Genomic DNA, 27326 nt, shown 5'->3' on the forward strand with positions numbered 1-27326 from the left:
GAAGCTCTTTTCTGTCGTAAGAGACGGTGGTAGAAACATTGTACAAAATGCCAAATTTTTTAAGTTTGCAAATGGTTGTGTTGTAGGGAGGCTGTACTGTTGAGCAGCCATTTCCTCCGGCGCCATCATAGTACCTCACTGTGATGTACTATGGTTACCTTGTTAGCATTTAAACATGAAATCCAAATCTTAAACGTTGCTATGTTTCAGAAATAGCAACAAATGTGTAATTTGCTTGTCACATTGTTACTTACCTTACACAGTGGTGGGAAAAGTACCCAATTGTCATACTTGAGTAAAAGTAAAGATACCTTAATAGAAAATGACTCACTTAAAATACTACTTCAGAAGAAGTGTTTGGTTTTAAACATACTTATCAAAACTGAATATAATTGCTAAAATATACTTAAGAATTTAAAAGTATAAATCATTTAAAATTCCTTATTAACCAAACGGCACTATTTTCTTGTTTTAATTTACAGATAGCCAGGGGCACACTCCACCACTCAGACAATTTAAAAACGAAGCATGTGTATTTAGTCATTCCGCCAGATCAGAGGCAGTAGGATGACCAGTGGTGTTCTCTTGATAAGTGCTTGAATTGGACAATTTCAAAATGTAACAAGTTATTTTGGGTGTCAGGGAAAATGTATGGAGTAAAACGCAGATTACTTTTACTTCACTACATTCCAAAATAAAGTACAAATACCCCCCAAAATTACTTAAGTAGTACTTTTTAAAGTATTTTTACTTAAGTAATTTATGCCATTGACCTTAGTAGAGACCACAAAGTCAGCAAATTTCCACTCCATTCATATGCAAATCCATTTGATTCAAACACTGGGTTGTCTGGCTGTCATGTTTTTATTTTAACCTGCCCTTCCCTTATGTACAATGAAATAATATTATTTCAGTTGTCCTCTTATGATTAATCTCACATACCTCATTACTACAGCCTTGTGGTTGAATATATATATATATGTATCTATTGTAGCTCCCAGGATACAACAATGATTCATGTTGAACTAATACCATCAAGGGATACTGAGCAATTTACAACAATGAACACCTTATGAAACGGCTGTGAAAACCAACCTGGCAATATTTCAGATTGAAACTTGGATCTGTTTTTTGGTACAGTTGTCATTTAATTTATTTCCACAGATAGTGAATTCTGGTGTGTTGAATAGACAGGAGGTGGGTGGGTGGTTCTGCCTGTCACTTGTTGTCAACAGGCAGCCAGTCTCGGCAGGGGGACTTGAAGAGGGAGACTGCAAAGTCCAGGCACTGCTGCTCTCTTTGTTCAGAGTGTTTGCAGTGCTCGTGTTTTTAGTTAATCTGTGTGTCTCAAATATTACACTACCGTCCAAAAGTTTGGGGTCACTTAGAAATGTCCTTGTTTTTGAAAGAAAATCAAAAAAATAGTGTCCATTAAACTAACATCAAAATTGATCAGAAATACAGTGTAGACATTGTTAATGGTGTAAATGACTATTGTAGCGGGAAACTGCTTTTTAAATTATTTTTTATGGAATATCTGCATAGGCGTACAGAGGCCCATTATCAGCAACTACCACTCCTGTGTTCCAATGGCACGTTGTGTTAGCTAATCCAAGTTTATCATTTTATAAGGCTAATTGATCATTAGAAAACCCTTTTGCAATTATGTTAGCACAGCTGAAAACTGTTCTGAAGCAATAAAACTGGCCTTCTTTAGACAAGTTGAGTATCTGTAGCATCAGCATTTGTGGGTTCGATTACAGGCTAATGGACAAAAGCGAATCATTTTTTTTTTTTTTTTTAAACAAGGACATTTCTAAGTTACCCCAAACTTTTGAACGGTAGTGTATGTTCCCAGTATGATGGAGCAAGAACTTTCTGAGCAGATAATGACAACATGACAACAACAGTATCTGTAGATGATGTAATGAAAAGTTGGAGGATGGTTGGTGGATCCAGGTCTGGGTGTTGGGTAGAACCACTAGGTCCTGGAGAACAGGTAATGGAGGACATCAGGTGGATCCAGGTCTGGGTGTTGGGCAGAACCACTAGGTCCTGGAGAACAGGTAATGGAGGACATCAGGTGGATCCAGGTCTGGGTGTTGGGCAGAACCACTAGGTCCTGGAGAACAGGTAATGGAGGACATCAGGTGGATCCAGGTCTGGGTGTTGGGTAGAACCCCTAGGTCCTGGAGAACAGGTCATGGAGGACATCAGGTGGGTCTGGGTGTTGGGCAGAACCACTAGGTCCTGGAGAACAGGTAATGGAGGACATCAGGTGGATCCAGGTCTGGGTGTTGGGTAGAACCCCCAAGGTCCCGGAGAACAGGAGCAGAGGTAAAAGGTAGGAGACAGATGTAAACAAGCAAACACACAGGTTACACTTTACTGTGAGAAAATCTGATGGAGTAGTGCATTATTATAAATGGGAGATACTGTATGTACTTTAACAGTTTTTGAAGGTATAGCCTACCTCAAGTTGGTACCCCTCTGACTCAGAGCACAGAGAATCAGACTGATCCAAACTCACTGATTCTGGTGGATGGCATACCTCCTGGGTGGTTTAGACAGTCGATGGTCCTAAAGTCATTTGGAGAGGTAAATTTAAAGAGTTACATTTTTATAAGCTCAGCATAACTACCATTTCTGGCTTTCTCAAATGTCAACCGAAGCTTAACATACTTTGTCTCATAGGCTTCACTGAAGTGTGGAGCGTCCAGCTGCTCCCATTGGAGATGATTATTGGCTTCCACCGAAGTAACCCTAAGAAGACAAAGAGAAACATATCAGTATTATTTAAAAAAAATTAAGTGGTATCTTCAGGTTATTTTGTGTGCAAATGCAAATGGTTATCTGAGATTTTTATGTTCACCTTAACGGATGGTGATCCCAGCTAGGAGCGAAAGAGCAGCGACGTTTCCCAGGTCTCACCTTCCTTTCGCCTTTCTTCCAAACCAAGTCATTCGCCCGGATGTCGAATCACTTGGTCGTCCGGGTTAGGGGAGAGTTTGGCCGGGGCAGGCCGTCATTGTAAAATAAGAATTAATTCCTAGCTGACTTGCCTAGTTAAATAAAAAAACAGCTGCGGCTCCCGTCCGTACAGCAGGCTGTACGGTGTTGTGTTGGCCTGGACGCTGCTGTTGTATGCTAAAAGAATTACCTTCAGATTGTCCTTCCACCATTCCTGGTACCCGGCAAGGGACTTTCCCATGGCAGACTTGAAGGTTTGGATGGTCTGTTCATTCAAACCTGGAGGAGGGGGTAGGAAAGGGATATTTTTTGACAATGTAAGATATTGAAATATGTCTGATTTATGTATATGGAAAAACTAAAACAAACAATTGGTGACAGAATATAACCTATAACCCTCAACTCTGGACCTCGAAGCCACTCCCACTGCGTTTTTTCATTGTTGCTCTCTAATCAGGGGCTGGTTTAGACCTGGGACACCAGGTGAGTGCAAATAATTATCAGGTAGAACAGAAAACCAGCAAGCTCCGGACCTCGTAGGGTAAGAGTTGAGTACCCCTGACCTATAACATCCGTACCTTGGTCCAGAGTTCACGACCTCAGTCGCTCAAGATGACCTCAGGAGAACAGTGGGTGTTGAAGATCGCCTTGGAGGTGGCCTCGCCAGTCTCCTCCTTAATGGGTATCAGACAAAACAAAAATAAATTTTTTGTTTTCCAAGCACCCTTTTCAATGGGTTACAGAAGGGAATTTAGAGTTAAGCACGTACTCTTCCTCTACTGACCTTAGTGGGTATTGCCTCCACCCACTTGGTAAAGTGATCGGTCGCTGTTGCTATTCCTGGGTTTCGTGACGGGTCCTATGAGGTCCACCTCTAACATTTTTAAAGTGTTAGATACAGGTAAGAATAAAGTAATATTCTCTATGTCAGACAGTATACAGATTTTCATATTTGTAAGGATATTTACACACACACACACTCTATAATATTGAACTTTGCTGTGGTCAAAAAAAGCAACTATTACAAGACAACTTATCAGGGAAATGTTTTAATTGTGACACTGATCATGGTGAAACAACTTTTGATGGGATTCATCTCCACCACAGTCTTCACCCTCTCAAACTTCTGGCAGGCTAGACAGGTACTGACCTTTTTTAAGCACAAAGTGACAAATTGAAACGTGTGCTCTCTGATATGACATTTAATTGAAATCACAATCATTTCAGATATAATAGAATGTGATTGATAAACAAAAGGTCATTTCACTTGCCCAGCTGTCCACATCCTTGACAATTCCCCGTCAGAAGAAGTGTAGGTTGATTTTGGCAATCATGCGCTTCACTCCGAAATGGCCAGCATACATCTCTGTCAGCACGGCCTCCTTCTCCTTAGTGGAAATCACCCTCCTGTGTAGCTGGCCATCATTCCCCCGTAGGTACATGTGATTGCCTAACAAGTTGGAAGGGAAGAGTTGTTGAAATACTCAAGTCAAAGTCAATTTGCACAGCTGTCTTTCTTCGTTTCTCTCTCCATCTGTCTTCCACTTCTCTCTCCCTGTCACTTTCATCCTTTCTTTCAAATCTTCTCTCCCACCTCTCTGTCTAGCAAAGACACCAAGTTAAGGGCCAGAATTACCATAATTGCTTACACCTATCCATTGATTAGGGTTAACTTATAGCTAGATACCTCAATATGACAGCCATATAACTACACGTATTGATAGCAACATGTACACTGAACAAAAATATAAACGCAACATGGAAAGTGTTGGTCCCATGTTTCATGAGCTGAAATAAAAAAAATCCCAGAAATGTTCCATACACACAAAAAGCTTATTTCTCTTAAATTTTGTGCGAAATTTGTTTCCAACCCTGTTGGTGAGCATTTATCCCCTGCCAAGATAATCCATTCAATTGAGGCATATCAAGAAGCTGATTAAACAGCATGATCATTTCACAAGTGCACGTTGTGCAGGGGACAATAAAGTCCACTTTAAAATGTGCAGTTTTTGTTGCACAACACAATGCCACAGATGTCTCAAGTTTTGAGGGAGTGTGCAATTGGCATGCTGACTGCAGGGATGTCCACCAGAGTTGTTTTATAGAGAATGTTATGGTAATTTCTCTACCATAAGCTGCCTCCACGTCATTTTAGAGGATTTGGCAGTACTTCCAACCGGCCTCACAACCCCAGACCACATGCTGAGTGGTATTTCTGTCTGTAATAGAGCCATTTTGTTTAGAAAATCAAATTTTGATTGGCTGGGCCTGTATTCACAAAGTGTTTCAGCGTAGGAGTGCTGATCTAGGATCTGGTTCACCCTGTTCACCCTTATGATCTAGAAGGCACACAACTGATCCTAGATCGGCACTCCTACAGGCACTGGTTGGTTCCCTCTTACCACGTTTCACTAAGGTATAATCTATGATCACGTTACAGCAGCACTAAACCTTTACCATGCCCTGCGACCTGCACGCTAACTCAATCACACACCAGAACGGCCGGGCTCACAGACACACACACACACTTAAACACTCGCATGCATTTTATCACATTAATCGTGTCAGGAGAATTTAAATGCAAAGATAAGACAGAATAACATTAAAATAGACCAGTCCTTTCTAGGTGTCTGGACCTGTGTTCATAAAGCATCTAAGGGTAGGAGTGCTGATCTAGGATCTGATCCCTCATGTCCTTAATGATTCTGATCTGAAACGTTAAGCTGATCCTAGATCAGCACTCCTACTTTGAGATGCGTTATGAATATGGGTCCTGTTCTGCCTGCAAACACAACTCAGCCCTGTTTAGGCTGGTCCAAGCCATACATTATTGGTTAAAGGCACAATCTGGTGTTCATTGAACATTTCAATTAATGTTTTAACTGTTAATTCTTGAAATATAACATGATATAAATACTGTATAAACTTTACCTTATGCTATCCAACCTGAAATCTAAGATTGTATTGTTTATGCTTTTGTTGACCTATGAGTCTTAGTAAACAATAGCATATGTTTAAAATGGTCACACTTTCAACAAACAATGAAGTTAAAGGCTTTATGAAGCTGTTATAAGACTTTTATAACACCTTCTTCATTGATGCTTCACACAATGTATTATCAAGTCATGCTATATAGAGGGTGGAAAATTGATCACGCATCAAACTTAGATCTTTGTTTTGTTGTGAAGCATCTGTAGGCTTTATACAGGATTTATAAATGCTTCATTGAGCATTTTAAAGTTGGTTTGTTTAAATTGGGAATAATACCGTAGTGACATTAAGAGGTTCGGAACTCTTGGCGTAACAGCGAAGGTTTTGTGTTGATAGTCGCTGGACCCGGGTTTGCGTCTCGGCCGGGGCTACTCCCCGATTTTGCTACATTTGTGTCAACAGTGGGATAGCGCCCGTGAGGCTCTCAGAGGCGTGTACACGTGAGGGACTTGGTATAGAGATTTAGTTTTCAGTTGCAAAACATTTCTATTTTGTACTGTAATGAACACGACCCTGCCTACTGGGCTGAAGACGGGGGCCAGCGGTAGCTGGCCAGAACTTGTGGCCCTCTGTTCGGAGCAGGGCGGATTGGAACAGGGTGATGGGGCACTGGTGGAAGAAATGGGGACCAGACAGGACCGTCATTGAGGTGGAGCGTCCGTCATGGTCTGGGGCGGTGTGTCACAGCATCATCGGACTGTGCCTGTAATGACAACAAGCTATCTCAACGCTGTGCGTTACACGGGAGACATCCTCCTCCCTCATGTGGTACCCTTCCTGCAAGCTCATCCTGACATGACCCTCCAGCATGAGGTGCCACCAGCCATACTGATCATTCTGTGCATAATTTCCTGCAAGACAGGAATGTTAGTGTTCTGCCATGGCCAGCGAAGAGCCCGGATCTCAATCCCATTGAGCACGTCTGGGACCTGTTGGATCGGAGGGTGAGGGCTAGGGCCATTCCCCCCCAGAAATGTCTTGGAACTTGCAGGTGCCTTTGTGGAAGAGTGGGGTAACATCTTACAGCAAGAACTGGCACATCTGGTGCAGTCCATGAGGAGGAGATGCACTGCAGTACTTAATGCAGCTGGTGGCTACACCAGATACTGACTGTTACTTTTGATTTTGACCCCCCCCCCTTTCTTCAGGGACACATTATTCCATTTCTGTTAGTCAGTTGTCTGTGGAACTTGTTCAGTTTATGCCTGTTGAATCTTGTTTTATGTTCATACAAATATTTACACATGTTAAGATTGCTGAAAGTAAACGCAATTGACAGTGAGAGGACGTTTTTTTGCTGAGTTTATATACCTTATTTACATAAGTATTCAGACCCTTTGCTATGAAATTGAGCTCAGATGCATCCTGTTTCCATTGATCATCCTTGAGATGTTTCTACAACTTCACTGGAGTCCACCTGTGGTAAATTCAATTGATTGGACATGATTTGTTGAAGGCACTCACCTTTTCTATATAAGGTCCCACAGTTGACAGTGCATGTCAGAGCAAAAACCAAGCCATGAGGTCGACGGAATTGTCTGTAGAGCTTCGAGACAGGATTGTGTCGAGGCACAGATCTGTGGAAGGGTACCAAAACATTTCTGCAGCGTTGAAGGTCCCCAAGAACACAGTGGCCTCCATCATTCTTAAATGGAAGAAGTTTGGAACCACCAAGACTCTTCCTAGAACTGGCTGCCTGGCCAAACTGAGCAATCGGGGGAGAAGGACCTTAGTCAGGGAGGTGATCAAGAACCCAATGTTCACTCTGAGCTCCAGAGTTCCTCTGTGGGGATGGGAGAATCTTCTAGAAGGACAACCATTTCTGAAGTACTCCACCAATCAGGCCTTTATGGTAGAGTGGACAGACAAAAGCCACTCCTCAGTAAAAGGCACAGTTTGCCTAAAGGCACCTAAAGGGACTCTCAGACCATGAGAAACACGATTCTCTGGTCTGATGAAACCAATATTGAACTATTTGGCCTGAATGCCAAGTGTCATGTCTGGAAGAAACCTGGCGCTATCCCTATGGTGAAGCATGGTGGTGGGAGCATCTTGCTGTGTGCATGTTTTTCAGCGACAGGGACTGGGAGGCTAGTCAGGATCTTGGGAAAGATAAATGGAGCAAAGTACAGAGATCCTTGATTAAAACCTGCTCCAGAGCACTCAGGACCTCACACTGGGGGCAAAGATTCATCTTCCAACAGGACAATGACCCTAAGCACACAGCCAAGACAATGCAGGAGTGACTTTGGGACAAGTCTCAATGTCCTTGAGTGGCCCAGCCAGAGCCCGGACTTGAACCCGATAGAACTTCTATGTAGAGACCTGAAAATAGCTGTGCGGCGACGCTCCCCAATCAACCTAACAGAACTTGAGAGGAACTTCAGAGAAGAATGGGAGAACCTCCCGAAATATAGGTGTGCCAAGCTTGTAGCGTCATACCCAAGAAGACTCGAGGCTGTAATCGATGCCAAAGGTGCTTCAACAAAGTACTGAGTAAAGGGTCTGATGAAGGAAAAAAAAACAAAAAACTATTATACATTTTAGAATAAGGCTGTAACGTAACAAAACGTGGAAAAGGCGCTGTATACAGATCTCGGGTGTAAATGGGAAGGTGCACAGCATAGAAGGAGCAGACAAGACCAAAAAGACATGAGAACAAGCAGACATATAAACGGTCATAAAAATGAATAATACAAACCCCCAAAAAATCGAGATTCTGCGATATAGGCATTTGGAATATCGCACAAATACATACATTTGAATTAATCAAATGAATTTGATATATCGCCCAGCTCTATGCACTTCTCTCATTTAATTGGGCCTATGTAAATTTAAAGTTTTGCTGTATGTAATGCCATAGGTAGCACGCTTATAGCCCACAGACAAATTTAACAGGTGAACATCAAGACAGTTGATCTTTTACTTTGAAGTATGTATGCTACTATTGTATGTAACCTACTATAATTTCAATTTGTTTTGAGTAACCTAGACAATGTTTCAGAATTCGTGGGCAGTCCAGCATATTTAGTTTGGGGGGAAAGTTGATGCAAAACAGTGTTGAATTCAAATGTTCTGCTGACCGATCGTTTTCCATTTCAGAATCTGTCACAATCCTTTGCCAAATACAGCATACTTTATTTTATTCTGCATACACAGTAAATAGACTGGTATCTTATGTAAAATATTTGACAGTATGTATAGGCTACAGTATTGCTGTGCGATAGGAGCGTGACATCATAAACCTATTTAATCTGAGGCTATACTGAGGCAGGACATAGAAACACAATCGATTGATAAACAGAATATTCAACGACAATTTGTCCTTTGCATAGAAGTGTGGGCTGTAGCCTACTTTTAAATTGTTTCCAATATGCAATCAATCTTGCGGAATGTGCGGACAGGGACTCGTTATAGGCAGCATACATGTTTAGTTTGAAAAAGTCTATGCAAAATATCTAAACTTTCTTTTACAAACTGCCAAATTATACTGAAATTATGAACGTTGTTAACCAGGTTTCCATCCAACCTTTTTATGCGAGTAAAGTGTGTCGGATAAAACATTTCACGACAGGCCTGATGGAAATGACACATTTGTCGGAAGACTTTCCAAATGTCGACAAAACAAAATGCGCTAGACAAGGTGGGATCTTTTTTTGTCGCAAAAATGTATTATGCGAGAAATGGTCGGTGGATAAGCATATTAGGCGCAAATATTGATATAATATGGGCCTCCTGAGTGGCGCAGTGGTGTAGAAATCCTGGTTCGAGTCCAGGCTTTGTCGCAGTCGGCTGCGACCGGGAGACCCATAGGGCGGCGCACAATTGGCCCAGCGTCGTCCGGGTTAGGGGAAGGTGGCGAAAAGGCAAGGTGGTGAGCTTGATTCTCCTTTCCAATGAATATCGAGGGTATTATTTTGTTGACATGATGATCGATGCTTGGCTGCCATTTTGACAAATTAAAATAAGCATGCTCTTTTGTCCATAATAATCTAGTCATTTAGGCTATACCCGCACTGCATCTGCGAGCTATTGACTAGAGCGCACGTGCCAATAACAGAGTGGTCACACTCTCTATATAACGTAACATCTTTAGTGACAAAACCCATCAGTAAACCCATTTAACTAGTGTGTTTTTTTTTTCTTGGTACATAGGAATTTAACCCCAAAAGTTATTTTTATGTGCACTACGTCATCACGCCACATACTTTAAAAAAAATCCGGAACAAGTCAAGTTGATGGAAACACATCTCTGGTAGGAAAATGCGCATATTTTATTGATGCGGATATTAGAATATTTGGACAGTTTTACGACAGGTCTGATTGATAACTGGTTATAAATCCCTTTTTTTTTTTTTTTTTTTTTACATTTGCATTCTTTTGAGAAATGGTGCACGTAGATATTTAGTGTGAAATTTACGCAATGAAATTGACTCAATGGTTATAAATGCAGCCCCTGGTCTTCTCTATTCTCTCTCTCTCTCTCTCTCTGTCTGTTTCTCTGTGTGTCTTTCTTTCTTTTAAGGAAGCTGACCTACTTTCCTTCCTGTTTTATTTTCTTGTCCTCACCTCTTTCTTCTCTTTCTACATGAGACTATTTGCATAGTAGATGTGTGAGCATGTACTGGGGAATATGTTAGCTGTGTCTGGTCTCTGTGGATATTTAATTCCTCTCTCGGTCCTATTTGTGTTGTTCAAGGCTGGGAAGATAAAAGGATGCAGACTCTGAACCTCTGCGATTATTACCCCCCCTTTCAACTCTATCCCTTCCCTCCTGCTCTCTTTCCCCATCCCTTCAGTCTCTCTTTCATCCTCCCTCTTTTTCCTAGCACTTCCCTTCTCCCTCTCTCCATCCGTGTACATTATGTCCAGAGCAGCATCTGTCTTATGTCGGTAGTTAATCTAATCAGGGAGGGCTATGAAGATGCAGGGCCTAGTTAGAGCTTCACTGCTTTGCCACATCAGTGGAGCAGTCTGCACCTGCAGACCTGGGTAGATAAACCAGTCAAACAACCCGTGGCACAGTTTGTAGAGCATGGCGATTTGCAACGGCGGGATAATTTGTTCGATTCCTGCTGGGGCCACCCATTCCAAAATGTGTGCATGCACTACTGTAGGTTACTAACTTTCCTTTGTTTGTAAAACTGCTTGATTCAGAATGACAATCAGAATTGCAATGAGGGTAATTGAAATACAATAGTTACAAAATAACATTGTGTAGTTAATTTTTGGACTATAAAGTGCTAATGTAATAAACCGCCCGTTCACGTGTCCTCTTCTTGTCTTGGTATGTGTGACTGGGAGAGTGTCTATGCAGATGTGTTGCCTGAGTTCCATTTGTTGTCCTTTCGGTGTTGTGAGAGGTCCGTGTGACCTGGCCAGGAACAACTCCGGTCTCTATTTATATTGGCTATAGAACCCAACTACGGATCAATAGTACTTTTTCAGGTCATGTCAGTTGGTGAGGAATCAGGGAGGAGAGGGTGTAGAGGACAGAGGTTGTTGACGGAGGGTTTCAGGGACAAATGAAGAGGAGCAAAGGGATTGAGAGAAGGAGAAGGGTAGTTGGAATGAGAGGAAACGTGTGGACCGAACCCGAAGATGTCTGGATATCTTGTGAGACAGACGTGTGATGAGAAAGGTTAAGGTTAGACTGAGAAACATGTACGACGATCCAATATCCATACTACCATACTACTTAGGATGCATGCCCAATACATTACTTCATTATAAGTAGTATGCTAGTGTTCATATTGATCCCCCATGGGTTGTTGTGTCATCCATTGACATGCATTTAGAGAATGATCCAGCGGAGTCGAGGTAAAATCATGGTGAGTTTATGTAATATAATCTGTGTTTTGATGGCTATGGCTTGTGGTGCTGCTGGATTAGTGCTCACTCAGTGCTAGATCAATGGTAAATCCCGTGCTGGTGCTGGATTAGTGCTCCTGACCTCTTTTACAACTACATGAGGCCCTAAACCTCCCAGCTTGGCAGTGGGTTCAGAGGCTGAGTCAATGTCAATCACCACCACACTATGGAGAGTTAATATCCCTCACCGCTGCTCTTGTTAACTTGGAGTCACATGTAATCCCGTGAACACACACATTAACACACATACCGATACACGTGCACACAGCTCACGCACAGTTTGCTCTTCTGCTGTTCTTATTCTGGAAATAGGAGGAAGGGAGCGAGTGAGTGTCAAAGAAAGGGAGCATGAGATGGAGGAGAATCTAGACGAGACATAGAGGGGGAGAAACTGAAGGAGGGAGAATGAGATCACCGCTTGCGCAGGCACGGGGTCTCGGGGGCAGTGAGAGAGAAAGTGAATGGTGGATAATCAGTTCTTAAGCATTTCATTTCATCTGCCTGCCCCACGTAATTTAGGCAGCAGTAGTAGCCTGTGTGTGCGCATCCATGTGCATATTGAAAACCTTGCTGAGGCACTTTGGAGTTAATTAAAACACAATGTTTCATGCCATTGTGTGGCCTCACTCAGTCGCACCGTTTTCTACCTATTACAGAGGTGAATATGCAAATGTTGTGTTTGAGTCATGGCTTTGCATGAGATGAGTGAAAGGGAGACAGAAGCAGAGACGGTGAGAGAGATTGAGAGTCGGGCAGAGGGAGAGAATGGTAGTGGGCGGCAGAGGGAGAGAATGGTAGTGGGCGGCAGAGGGAGAGAATGGTAGTGGGCGGCAGAGGGAGAGAATGGTAGTGGGCGGCAGAGAAAAAAGCATTAAAAGAGTAATCGAGATGTAGAGGGAGGGATGGATAGAGATGCAGAGAGAGAGATTATTATTGTTATTCTAGTGCTTAATAAAATTATCCGCAGGGGATCGCCACCACTGCTTGGGACAGCCACAGGGTGTGTCCTAAATGGCACTTTATTCATTTCATAGTGCATTACATTTGACTAGAGCCCTCAAAAGTAGGGCACTATGTAGGGAATAGGTGCCATTTAGGACTTAGCCCCAGAGTTTCTGCATTACACACACACACACACACACACACACACACACACTGTGTTCTTCTCTCTGCCTCTTCGTCTCTTCGTCCGCTAGGACAAATGGTAAACTCATTATTCAAAGCATCTTTGTGTCTGAATGCATCTCCCAAGTGTGTGTGTGATACAGTAGAGTTCCTGTCAGATTACTGGTGTGTCTTTGTGTGAATGTGTGTGATTTCTTACTCTTATTCATGCTGAAAATAAAATATATAGATGTGCTATCTTAATTTTAACAGTTTCTCACAGCAGGAAAATAATCCTGCAGCAACAGGAAATGTGAATTTGATTTGAATTATTATGTGGATAATAATTCATGGACATTTTTGTAGTGGTTTATACACTGAACCAAAATATAAACACAACATGTGACGTGTTTGTCACATGTTTCATGAGCAGTTTTTTTTTTTCATACGCAGAACTTTTTTCTGTCATATGTGCATAAATGTGTTTACATCCCTGTTAGTGAGCATTTCTTCTTTGCCAAGATAATCCCATCCACCTGACAGGTGTGGCATATCAAAAAGCTGATTACACAGGTGCACCTTGTGCTGGGGGGCAATAAAAGACCGCTCTAAAATGTAGGGTTTTATCACACAACACAATGTTAGCATCCTGCCTTGCCTTTCTAAAATCTTTTAAAGGCAAGTGTGGAAGGACCACCAGAGGGCAGGCTGGGCTCACAGATGGTAGCCCAACAAGGCATGGGAGACAAGGTAACCAGAGGCAATTGGGCACAGCTGACACTACTAATGAGATATTCTCCTTCCCCTATAAGAGAGAGTATGGAACCAGCAGAGGGGGGAAGAACTATCTCTGGAAGATGGCCACCGAGACAGAGGAGCTATCTATGAAGAACCATTAAGACGGTGACAATCCGGTGACTTTTGTTGTAGTTTAAAGACAATCGTATTGTGTTCCCGTTTGATCTGGAGAAGAAGATTTTCATTGATTATGTTGGAGTGTTTGTGTTGACCAAATGCCCTCAATATAGAACTGTGTTCAATTAAGAAACCTACTCCTGACTCGTTTGTTCCACCTTCCCACTTTAGAGTGACGCCCAATTACTTGGTCCGCTCACACAAGTTAATAAACAGATCACCGACCATTTCGAATCCCACCTTACCTTCTCCACTATACAATCTGGTTTCCGAGCTGGTCATGGGTGCACTTCAGCCACGGTTAAGGTCCTAAACGATATCATAATCGCCACCGATAAGACGGTACTGTGCAGCCGTCTTCATTGACCTGGCCAAGGCTTTCGACTCTGTCAATCACCGCATTCTTATCGGCAGACTCCATAGCCTTGGCTTCTCAAATGACTGCCTCGCCTGGTTCACCAACTACTTCTCAGAGTTCAGTGCGTCAAATCGGAGGGCCTGCTGTCCGGACCTCTGGCAGTCTCTATGGGGGTGCCACAGGGTTCAATTCTCAGGCTCAGTCCACAGGAGAAAAAGTTCAGGATGAAGGAAAACACGTTTCTGACCACACAGCGTGCTGGGGTCATAGATCAGCTGAAACTGAAGTCCCGGGAATCCAAGCTGCTTATAGGCTCAACGAGATGTGGTGATAAGTATTTGGTGTGACCTTGACCAATAAGACACTAACAAAAGTAGGGTCCTCTGAATAGGAGACTAAGCTGCCCGACTAGAACAAACCGTAAAGGATTCGTACAATCGAACACAGAGATCCTTTGACATGAGGACCCATGCGGTGCGCAATGTTTATCAGCGGAATGGAACCCTGCCAAACAGTTAACAGAAAATATTACTCATGAAGGATGCTGGGTTGTCCTCTAATACACCAGTTTCAAGTCCTGTGACCCGCACATTGAATTTACGGTTACGATTTTCGAGTGATTGTGTTTAATTTTTTGAGATTGATTTCCCCTTCTAGTTTAGAAAACCCTTTCCAGCCAAAAGGATCTAATTTCGGAATAATAGTTATGTGCAATATGCAGAGATCGCTCTGCCATTTCCTGATTGCTAAAATTGTAATAGTTCCCTTAATTTCAGTTTGACAAAACAAGCAATGTATTGTAAAGTATCAATGTACAATCTAAACCGATGTGAAATATTTTCAGTAACAACAAATATTGTATTTAACTGTTTGAAGCCGGTGTACAAAACTGAAAGTAAAAGACGCAAAAACGAAACTTAAGAACGGAAAGTATAGAACTAGCGCAAATAGAACAGATCTACCACTTAGACTTGCTTTCAATAAGTGACAGATCTATAACTGACATTTTATGTGAATTTGGTTGGGTTGCCCAAAAAGTTACATAATGCAGCCTTAATAACACCGCCATCAAATCACCAATTGTACTTCTGAAAATTGACATTTACACACAACATGAGCTACAAATATATACAATACCAGTCAAAAGTTTGGACACCTACTCATTCAAGGGTTTTTCTTTATTTTTATGAAATAACACATGGAATCATGTGGAACTTCAATGCTGCAGAATTGTTTTGGTACACTTCCCCAGATCTGTGCCTCGACACAATCCTATCTTGGAGCTCTACGGACAATTCCTTCAACCTAATTGTTTGGTTTGTGTACTGACATGCACTGTCAACTGTGGGACCTTATATAGACAGGTGTGTGTGCCTTTCCAAATCATATCCAATCAATTGAATTTACCACAGGTGGATTCCAGTCAAGTTATAGAAACATCTCAAGGATGATCAATGGAAACAGGATGCACCTGAGCTCAAATTTGAGTCTCATAGCAATACTTATGTAAAAAGGTATTTCATTTTTTTTATTTGTAATACATTTGCAAAGATTTCTAGAAACCTGTTTTTGCTTTGTCATAATGGGGTATTGTGTGTTGATTGATGAGGGGGACATGATTTACTCATAAAAAAAAAAATGTATTTCACCTTTATTTAACCAGGTAGGCCTGTTGAGAACAAGTTCTTATTTACAATGAGCCAAGATAAAGCAAAGCAGTGCGACACAAACAACAGAGTTACACATGGGACAAACAAACGTACAGTCAATAACACAATAGAAAAAAATCTATATACAGTGTGTGCAACTGTAGTAAGGTAATAAATAGGCCATAGTGGCAAAATAATTACAATTTAGCAATTAAGCACAGGAGTGATAGATGTGCAGAAGATGAATGTGCAAGCAGAGATACTGGGGTGCAAAAGAGCAACAAACAAAAAAATAACTATGGGGATGAGGTAGTCGGGTGGGCTATTTACAGAATCACAAGCCTGTATGCTAACAAACTGTGGAAAAAGTCAAGGGGTCTGAATACTTGGCGAATGCACTAATTGGTTTAGGGCTTTATGTGCGGGATTTTTTTTTTTCTTCATTTCAATGAATGTCATGGAGCAAATCCTCCCTTTGCTGCAGTGTCCCGGTTACTGACTGGAAGGAGGGTGGATCAGGAGTGCTATTTTGACAGCTTCAAAGTGGAAACCAGGTGGATCAGTTGAGGTAAGAAAGTTGTGAAATTGGATATGACAATGTTTTATCAATAATGTGACTTGAAAGACTAAATTATTTTGTTAATGTTTATTTGCAGCGCTGAATAATGTTGGGTGCAATGCGTGTCAAACAGTGTTTCTGTTATTGTTTCTACCATTTTTGATTCAAAGGTTACTCTGAGAATTTAGAGTGAATGCAACAGGCATGATCAAAAAGTTGTCACTGCTCAATAGAACTCTGTGGCGCTCCTCCATGGCAGAACAGCGCTAACCTCGGACGTCAACTGACAAGTTAGTGTCTGCAAGTTCGTGAGTGAAAACATGGGCTTTTTCTAAATTAAAATCCACGGAATGAAAAACGAAATGGGCACTAAATATATATTTATTTGGCCTCCCGGGTGGCGCAGTGGTCTAGGGCTAGCTGTGCTTGGACAAGTTGCTGCAGGGGATGCTGAGATGTTGGCCGGGGTTGGGGTAGCCAGGTGGAACATGGCCAGCCTTTGAAAAATGCTTATTGAAATTATCTATTATCATTATCTAATAATGTTTCTACAACTTTATTGGAGTCCACCTGTGGTAAATTCAATTGATTGGACATGATTTGGAAAGGCACACACCTGTCTATATAAGGTCCCACAGTTGACAGTGCATATCAGAGCAAAAACCAAGCCATGAGGTCTGCGACAGGATTGTGTCGAGGCACAAATCTGGGGAAGGGTACCAAAACTATTCTGTAGCATTGAAGGTCTCCAAGAAAACAGTGGCCTTTTTTCTTTTTTTGCTGAATATTCTAACATGCAATCTACTTGCAGTGAAGCCACTCAACATCTACATTACATTTTCATATAACAGACTCCCATCCAGCGCAACCCACAGAAGCAACCAGGGTCAACGCCCTGCTCAAGGGCACGTCGACAGATCTCACACAAGGTCAAAAACGGGGACCCGAACCAGCGACCTATCAGCCACTTTCCCAAGCTCCCAAACGCCAGGCCACCGGCCCTTCAAGATCCCATACACAGTTCCTCAAGAGCTTCCCCTTCACCATCCGACCCCCCCCCCCCCCCTCCAAGAAAAATGAAATAATTCCTTTCCCCACGCTCATTACCCCCCCCTCCCCCACAAGCCCCCATCCCCCAATGCACCAACAAAATGAACAAAAGATTTAAAAAAAGAGAGACGAATGGAAACAACAAAAAAACAAAAGACATCAAGGACAACAAATATCATAACACTGAATATGTTTGAGTGCATATATGGCACTATTTACGTGTGTGTGTCCATGTATGTGCGCACGTGTGCATTTGAATGAGAGTGTGTGTGTATATACAGGCAAACAGGCATGAGCTGTAACCACTGCCCATCAGTTCATTTAATCTTAATTTTAGTTTTTTTATTTTGACTATTTTGACTTATCTTTTATCCTCCATTTTTAAAGGGAAGAAGTTTGGAACCACTAAGACTCTTCCTAGAGCTGGCCCCCCGGACAAACTGAGCAATCGGGGGAGAAGGGCCTTGGTCAGGGAGGTGACCAAGAACCCGATGGTCACTCCGACAGTGCTCCAGAGTTCCTCTGTGGAGATGGGAGAACCTTCCAGAAGGACAACCTTCCAGAAGGACAACCATCTCTGCAGCATTCCACCAATCAGGCCTTTATGGTAGAGTGGCCATGATTGAAGCCACTCCTCAGCCCGCTTGGAGTTTGCCAAAAATAACCTTAAAGGACTCTCAGACCATGAGAAACAATATTCTCTGGTCTGATGAAACCAAGATTGAACTCCTTGCCCTGAATGCCAAGTGTCACGTCTGGAGGAAACCAGGCACCGCTCATTAACCTGGTCAATGCCATCCCTACTGTGAAGCATGGTGGTGGCAGGATCATGCTGTGGTGATGTTTTTCAGCTGCAGGGACTGGGAGACTAGTCAGGAAAAGATCAATGGAGCAAACAAGGTACAGAGAGATCCTTGATGAAAATCTGCTCCACAGCGCTCAGGACCTCAGACTGGCACAAATGTTCACCTTCCAACAGGATAACAATAGGAGTGGTTTGGGACAAGTTTCTGAATGTCCTTGAGTGGCCCAGCCAGAGCCCGGACTTGAACCTGATCGAACATCTCTGGAAAGAGCTGAAAATGGCTGTGCAGCGACACTCCCCATCCAACCTAACAGAGCTTGAGAGGATCTGCAGAGAAGAATGGGAGAAACTCCCCAAATACACGTGTGCCAAGCTTGTAGCGTCATATCCAAGAATAATCAAGGCTGTAACCGCTGCCAAAGGTGCGTCAACAAAGTACTGAGTAAAGGGTCTGAATACTTATGTAAATACATTTGCAAAAATGTTTCAAAAAAATTGTTTTCTCTTTGTCATTTGTCGTATTTTGTTTAGATTAATGAGGGGGAAAAATCTATTTAATCCATTTTAGAGTAAGGCTGTAACATAACAAAATGTGGATAGTCATGTTCTGAATACTTTTCTGAAGGAACTGTATGTATATTTATTTATTATTATTATTAGGTCTATGATTTTTAAATGCTCTCTCTTTCTATAGGACAGTGGGGTGGACTGTCAGCTCTCAAACCTTCGTGAGGAGGACACTGTAGAAGCTGTCCCCACGGTGACAAGGACTGGCAGGGACAACATGCTGCTGAGGCTGAAGAAAGGGCTGAGGGACAATCGCACCCTCACAGGACATACCCTCACAGCCCAGGTGAGCACGATACGATAAGCCAGTGTAACAGAACACACACACAAAGACACACACAGGACAGGAAGGTGAACATTGTGGCGAATAATCAACATTTGGCTAGCCTGGTCCCAGATCTGTTCATCCTGTTGTATGATAGTTGTCATGCTATGTTACCATAGGAGTTGGCTATACATAGGAGTTGGCTATGTGGCACAATCTGTTGGAAGACCACACTAACATTTGGCTGATAGTCAGAGCAGAAAGAGTGAAACTTAAATGTACTTGAGGACTACTGTAGAAATCATTGGCTTTGTTACAGGAAAGATAGAAAGGAGAATAGGATGTGGTTTGTTTGAGTAGCACCTGAATACGAGGGCAAGCGGTTATGCGTAGTAGGGGACCACCATTGTTGTAGGTTGAGGCACTCCAGGTAGTGTGATTCATTGCGGACATAGGCACCAGTAAAGGTAACTGTCAAATATGTCCACACTGATGCCCTCTCTATGGATTAGGATGCCATTTGGAACACAACCCTAGCATTGAAATATAATAAACCTTTGTTCCTCCTGTGCAGGGTGAACCTGGCGTGGGCTACACTGAGCTGACAGAGGAGTGTAGGGCAGCCCAGCCCCCAAAGGGACTCTTATCAAATATATACAAGAATTCCTCTGTGTTGCCTTAGGAATACATCTCTCTCTACTACAGGAGCTGGGTCGTGTCAGAGGTCTGGCTGTCAAGCAGACTGAGATCCCGAGGAAGGCATCCCACGAGCAGATGGCTCAGTATGTCCAAACGCACGATGCAAATGTTAAAGAATATACTCCATATTGACGTTGAATCAAATAGATTGACCACTTTGCTCAGACTGGTTTCTCTTCACTTGCAGAGGGACAGAATGTGTGCTTGCAAGGTCAGGCTGGTTTAGGGAGGTTCTAGAAATACAGTACGTTTGATGCCATGCCAACTGATGCCTGTCCCCCTCCCCCACCCCTCCAGGTGTTAGATACTGCCCAGCGTTGCTCCCCGTCCAGATCCATTTTGATGACAATATCCCTGAGATGAATGTTGTATATAATGTTATGGCTATGATGGTTACAGGTTTGAATGAGACAATGTATTCCTCTAACATTATTCTTTCAATAAAGTTCATTGTTTCATTAATATTATATTTCTTGTTTGTCTTTCCTTATCAATTGTAAGACTAAATGCTATTTGTAATTTGTTTTGGTGCAGATTTGTGTTTAATATACTACTATCCAGATAAGAAAATGTCTGATCAAGGATCAAGCCATAGAAAAATACCTTCGGGCACTAAAACAGTTGTAAAGTTGTTCACTGTAAAAGGTATTTATACTCATTAATGCAGGCAAAGGTCATGATCAATGTTCCCTTTAAGCTGCTGGCGTGCAGTAGCCCCGACACTGCCGCACAGCTCCCCCTGGACTGCCGCACAGCGTGACCGAGAGAAGCACGAGATTGAACCTCACTCAACTTTCTAGAGTTTTCCCCGTTAACACTGTCAACGTTTCCTTTTACTGTGGCAATTGTGATCGAATCAAAGCAATATTAGCCACTTTCAATGCAACATACCGAATTAAAAAGAACTATGCAGGAGATTTTGTTGTAGCTGTACGATTCTATTGCGCAAGTCTCCAGTACGGTGCGCCGTAAACCAATCAGAGCAGCAGTAGTCCTACAGTGCATTTGGAAAATATTCAGACCCCTTTACCTTTTCCACATCTTGTTACATTACATCCTTATTATCCTACACAATACCCCATAATGACAAAGCAAAAACAGATTTTTTTGACATTTTTGCAGTTGTTCAAATTAAACTATTACATTTACATAAGTATTCAGATCCTTTACTCAGTACTTTGCTGAAGCACCTTTGGCAGTGATTATAGCCTTGAGTCTTCTTGGGTATGATGCTGCAAGCTTGGCACACCTGTATTTGGGGAGTTTCTCCCATTCTTCTCTGCAGATCCTCTCAAGCTTTGTCAGGTTGGATGGGGAGTGTTGTTGCACAGCTATTTTCAGGTCTCTCCAGAGATGTTCGATTAGGTTCATGTCCAGACATTCAGAGACTTGTCCCGAGCCACTCCTGCATTGTACAAGTCTCCCGGGTGGCGCAGTGGTCTAGGGCACTGCATCGCAGTGCTAGCTGCGCCACCAGAGTCTCTGGGTTCGCGCCCAGGCTGGGCTGGGTTCGCGCCCAGGCTCTGTCGCAGCCGGCCGCAACCGGGAGATCCGTGGGGCGACGCACAATTGGCATAGCGTCGTCCGGGTTAGGGAGGGTTTGGCCGGTAGGGATATCCTTGTCTCAGTATGTAACAAAAAAATAAATAAATGTAATAAAATGTATGCACTACTGTAAGTCGCTCTGGATAAGAGCGTCTGCTCTTGGCCGGTAGGGATATCCTTGTCTCAGTATGTAAAAAATGTAATAAAATGTAAGTCGCTCTGGATAAGAGCGTCTGCTAAATGACTAAAATGTAAAATGTAAAAATGTATCGACTGTGTGCTTAGGATCATTGTCCTGTTGGAAGATGAATCTTTGTCCCCAGTCTGAGGTCCTGAGCGCTGCTCTGGAGCAGGTTTTCATCCAGAAACTCTCTGTACATTGCTCTGTTCATCTTTCCCCTCTCCTGACTAGTCTCCCAGTCCACGACGCTGAAAAACTTCACCACAGCGTGATGCTGACACCACCATGCTTCACCATGGGGATGGTGCCAGGTTTCCTCCAGATGTGACGCTTGGCATTAAGGCTAAAGAGTTCAATCTTGGTTTCATCAGACCAGAGAATCTTGTCTGAAAGTCCTTTAGGTGCCTTTTGGCAAACTCCAAGTGGGCTGTGATGTGCTTTTTACTGAGGAGTGGCTTCCGCCACTACCATAAAGGGCTGATTGGTGGCGTGCTGCCGAGATGCTTGTCCTTCTGGAAGGTTCTCCCATCTCCACAGAGGAACTCTGGAGCTCTATCAGAGTGACCATCGGGTTCTTGGTCACCTCCCTGACCAAGGCCCTTCTCCCCCGATTGCTCAGTTTGGCTGGGTGGCCAGCTCTAGAAAGAGTCTCTTGGTGGTTCCAAACTTCTTCCATTTAAGAATGGTGGAGGCCATTGTGTTCTTGGAGAACTTCAATGCTGCAGACATTTTTTGGTACCCTTCCCCAGATCTGTGCCTCAACACAATTGTTTCTCGGAGCTCTACTGACAATTCCTTCGACCTCATGACTTGGTTTTTGCTCTGACATGCACTCTGAACTGTGGGACCTTATATAAACAGGTGTGTGCCTTTCCAAATCATGTCCAATCAATTGAATTTGGAGGCGAAAGAAACGCACACCTGTTTAGGCGAGGTGCTGGCCAGCAGAGTAGAACACTTGAAATGAAAAGGAGCGCCACACACTAGGAGCTCAGATGCAATAATTTAATAGCCAACGTTTCGACAGACAAGCTGTCATCAGGGTAGACAGCATGATGAAGAGAGCTTGTCTGTCGACGTTGGTTATTAGGTTAGTCAATTATTGCATTTGAGCTTCTAGTGTGCTGCTCTCCTTTTTTAATCAATTGAATTTACCTACCACAGGTGGACTCCAATCGAGTCTCATAGCAAAGGGTCTGAATACTTACTAAATAAGTTATTTCTGTTTTTTAATTGTAATAAATTTGCAAACTTTTCTTAACCTGATTTTGTCATGTCATTATGAGGTATTATGTGTAGATTGGTGAGGATGTTTTTTTTCTTCTTTCATTTAAAGTCAAGGGGTCTGAATACTTTCCGAATGCACTGTATATGCAAATAGAACGTGTACATTTCTAGACATCTTTGAAAAGCGAGTCGGGGAAAGAGCTTTTTTTGGTCTTAAGGGGCAGTGTTGTATTTTGAGACAGGCTTGAAAAAGCTAAGTAGCCAATAGACAGAGGGTAGCATAATTTATCAGATTTTCTGTAATAATGGAATGGGAATAATTATGGGTTTTATTTTGTAAAGTTGTTTCTTGCATCAAACAACACAACATTTTCAGTCACCTCCTTGTCTAAAGGACAAGTCGATAAACAGGTTAATGTCAAGCCCTGCATGTTTTTTTCAAAAGTGTCATGGAATGTAGACCTACATTGAACAGCACATATTGGCTGCTGCTGTAGGCTGAATGATAGAACAGCTATTTCCATGTTAAAATGTTATGGGATGCATTTTGTACATTGTTTTTGATGGTAGGCCACTCTAGTACGCCTACATTATGATCATATAGCCACACTATCCTACTTGGCCTCTGTTAAAACCGTAACGTAAAGCGGGTACAGCCTCAGTCTTCACAGTAAACGCACGCTGGAAGTTGCACAGAATCTTCAGAATGTTCAAGTTCGCGCTCAGCAGACCTGACATTTGCTCAGTGCCGATCCAGCAAGAAATGGAACATTTCGCTCAAGCTGTAAAGGGTTAGTTTGCGTTGTTTGCAGGTCATGAAGTTGTTACTCTGTCACATTGGCAGCTGTCTCCTAACTTTCCCCTTTAGTTGAGTAGTTATCCACTTTAGAAGTGAGCACCGCAACATATTAATTTGCCGGTTTTAATTGCAAGTCGAGGGCAGAGGTAATTTCCTGATGGTAGCGGTCAACTTTTTCTGCTGTCGGGTGTTGAGAGCCGCCATGTTCCCACAGGTGAATTGTGAACGGACAGATTATGCTAGCTGCTGGAGCGAAATCGAGCTTCTAGTTGTTCCTTGTAATACAGTGAACGTGCCACATCTTAATATGGTGTTATGTTGACAATTATTTGAAAAGAAACCCATGCATTTCAATGCATGCCACCGGAAGTTCTGTTTTCAATACCTTTCAAAACTTCACCGTGCGAGGATAACAGCACTGAAAAAGGCTCGGTGCCATTATCCTCACAAGGTGAGGTATTGAAAACAGGGGGTGTCAATAATTTGACTGTTACCTTTTTGATTTTTATGTTAAACAAAACCTCTTTCTCTGAGCAATTGTATTAGTATAAAATAATAGAATATCCCCATTTTTGGAGCATTCAATATAGCTCAGTATTTGATTATTGAGTTTTATGGTCATTTTTGCTCATCTTTATCAAGGGTGTCATAATTTCGGGAACACAGTGTATACATTCACTGGCCCGTTTATTATGTACACCCAACTTGTAGCAGGTCGGGCCTCCCCTTCGCCTCCATAACAGTCTGAAGTCTTCTGGGAATTCTTCAAGGTGTCAGAAACATTCCATAGGGTTGTTGGACCATGCTGACGTGATGGCATCAAGGAGATTGGATGGCGGTACACTTATGCTGCGAATAGCCCATTCCATCTCATCCCAAAGATGCTCTACTGGGTTGAGGTCTGGGGACTGCGCAGGCCTCTCAAGAAAACTGGCAATGTACCAAGCAATGTTTTTCCACTCCTCAATTGTCCAGTGTTGGTGATTGCGTGCCCACTAGAGCCACTTCTTCTTGTTTTTAGCTGATAGGGGTGGAACCCGGTGTGGTCATCTGCTGCAATAGCTCATCCGTGACAAGGATCGAGGAGTTGTGTGATTCCGAGATGCCGTTCTGCACACCACTGTTGTACTGCACTGTTATTTGTCTGTGACCCGCCTGTTAGCTTTCACGATTCTTGACCTTCTCCCTCCACTTCTAACATCAACGAGCTGTTTTCACCCACAGACTGACTGGATGCTTTTTGTTTGTCGCCACCATTCTCGGTAAACCCGAGACACTGTCATGCGTGAAATGCCCTGGATGCCGACGCGCCTGGCACCGACGATAATACCACTCTCAAAGTTGCTTAGCTCACTTGTTTTTCCCCATTCTATCGCTCAATTGAACAGTAACTGGATGCCTGTCTGCCTGCATTAGATAGCAAGCCACAGCAGTGACTCAGTCTGTAGGAGCGAACCAGTTTCGTGAACGGGGTGTACCTAATATACTGGCCAAAGGTTATTTTTTTATACACGTCGCTGAGGTTTCCTTTAATGTTGTAAAGTATGTAACAAGGTGGATTTTGTCTCTTCTTTCTCCCCTCAGGGTGGTGAAAGAGGAGATCTCAGACGACAATGCCAAACTGCCCTTTTTCAATGGCCGAGTCGTGTCATGGGTGAGCAACTGTTCTTTATGTTTATCACCGTCATCACCTATCCCCATCTCAATTCCACCACAGTCCAGTGTTTTTCTCTCTCCCCCTCCCCCCTCCCTCTATTTCTCTCTCTATCTCTCTCTCTCTCTCTATCTCTCTCATTTCTACCAAAGTCCATTTTTTTTGTTCTCTCTATCTGCCTCCCTCTTTCTCCCTTTCTCTTTCTCCCTTTCTCCCTCTCTCCTCTCTCTCCGTCTCTCTCTCTGTATATCTGCATGACCCCTCTGTATGCAGACGTCCCTCATCAGTGTTGAGAAGAGGCCTGTGTATGTGTTCACTTCACTGCAGTGTGTCACCAACTGCATCCCCAGGTGCTAGATATTGTATGTTAACACTCAACACTTGAAATGCATCACACCGGGGTGTTACTGTATGTAAAAGTTACATGACGGTCTAACTCACAACTATGATCAGAATTGAGCCATAACACACTACTGGATAGGATGCGTGTGTGGAATTGTGGATTGAGAGGAGCAGAGTACGTGTGTGTGTCTAGTTCGTGTGTGTGACTGTTTACTAGCTAGGGAACAGCCAACAGACTTGTTTAATTGAGTTTTGGTAGGATCTGTTTTGGCTTCAGTTGGTTCGCTCATTTGGGAGCTGTGTGTCTGTGCTGCTGTGTGTTGGCAACTGTGTGTGGTGATGCCTTTGTGGATGCATGTGTGATTGTACAGTTGACGTCGGAGGTTTACATACACTTAGGTTGGAGTCATTAAAACTCGTTTTTCAACCACTCCACAAATGTCTTGTTAACAAACTATAATTTTGGCAAGTCGGTTAGGACATCTACTTTGTGCACGATACAAGTCATTTTTCCAATAATTGTTTACAGACAGATTATTTCACTTATAATTCACTGTATCACAATTGCAGTGGGTCAGACGTTTACATACACTAAGTTGACTGTGCCTTTAAACAGCTTGGAAAATTACAGAAAATTGTCATGGCTTTAGAAGTTCTGATAGGCTAATTGACATAATTTCAGTCAATTGGAGGTGTACCTGTGCATGTATTTCAAGGCCTACCTTCAAACTTCAAACTTGCTTGACATCATGGGAAAATCAAAATAAATCAGCCAAGACCTCAGAAAGAACATTGTAGACCTTCACAAGTCCTGTTCATCCTTGGGAGCAATTTTCAAACGCCTGAAGGTACCACGTTCATCTGTACAAACAATAGTACACAGTATAAACACCATGGGACCATGCAGCCATCATACCGCTCAGGAAGGAGACACGTTCTGTCTCCTAGAGATGAACGTACTATGGTGCGAAAAGTGCAAATCAATCCCAGAACAACAGCAAAGGACCTTGTGAAGATGCTGGAGGAAACAGGTACAAAAGTATCTATATCCACAGTAAAACGAGTCCTGTATCGACATAACCTGAAAGGCCGCTCAGCAAGGAAGAAGCCACTGCTCCAAAACCACCATAAAAAAGCCAGACTACGGTTTGCAACTGCACATGGGGACAAATATCGTACTTTTTGGAGAAATGTCCTTTGGTCTGATGAAACACAAATAGAACTGTTTGGCCACAATCACCATCGTTATGTTTGGAGGAAAAAGGGGGAGGCTTGCAAGCCGAAGAACACCATCCCAACCCTGAAGCACGGGGGTGGCAGCATCATGTTGTGGGGGTGCTTTGCTGCAGGAAGGGCTGGTGCACATCACAAAATAGATGGCATCATGAGGAAGAAAATTATGTGGATATATTGAAGCAACATCTCAAGACATCAGTCAGGAAGTTAAAGCTTGGTCGCAAATGGGTCTTGCAAATGGGTCTTCCAAATGGACAATGACCCCAAGCATACTTCCAAAGTTGTGGCATAATGGCTTAAGGACAACAAAGTCAAGGTATTGGAGTGGCCATCACAAACCCTGACCTCGTTCCTATAGAAAATTTGTGGGCAGAACTGAAAAGGCGTGCTTGAGCAAGGAGGCCTACAAACCTGACTCAGTTACACCAGCTCTGCCAGAGGAATGGGCCAAAATTCACCCAACTTATTGTGGGAAGCTTGTGGAAGGCTACCTGAAACGTTTGACCGAATTTAAACAATTTAAAGGCATTGCTACCAAA

At 42.8% G+C, this 27326-nt stretch overlaps 1 protein-coding gene and 1 long non-coding RNA gene across 5 annotated transcripts in view; one reads left to right on the forward strand and one right to left on the reverse strand.

The window, feature by feature from the left end:
- The window catches only part of LOC139547555 (segment polarity protein dishevelled homolog DVL-3), a 67656-nt gene that overhangs the window by 5572 nt on the left and 34758 nt on the right, over window positions 1-27326 (forward strand). For 2 of the 3 annotated variants that reach the window (XM_071356446.1, XM_071356447.1), the window contains exon 2: window positions 25140-25209. In XM_071356446.1, coding sequence (XP_071212547.1) covers window positions 25140-25209 — 70 coding nt within the window. Of the gene's footprint in view, window positions 1-17871; window positions 18695-18966; window positions 19126-25139; window positions 25210-27326 lie in introns of those variants that run through there. The other variant, XM_071356448.1, reaches the window with a different exon arrangement.
- On the reverse strand, window positions 497-14595 carry LOC139547556 (uncharacterized). 2 transcript variants are annotated; one of them, XR_011669542.1, is made up of 8 exons: window positions 14097-14595; window positions 3755-4420; window positions 3549-3644; window positions 3161-3249; window positions 2873-2982; window positions 2683-2763; window positions 2474-2580; window positions 497-2290 (listed from the first exon to the last, which is right to left on the reverse strand). It is a non-coding gene; the product is annotated as an uncharacterized lncRNA (long non-coding RNA). The 2 variants fall into 2 exon arrangements; XR_011669541.1 differs by lacking the exon at window positions 14097-14595 and having other exon boundaries at window positions 3755-10086.

This window comes from Salvelinus alpinus, chromosome 21 (assembly GCF_045679555.1).
Source record: "Salvelinus alpinus chromosome 21, SLU_Salpinus.1, whole genome shotgun sequence".
Lineage (NCBI taxonomy): Eukaryota > Metazoa > Chordata > Actinopteri > Salmoniformes > Salmonidae > Salvelinus > Salvelinus alpinus.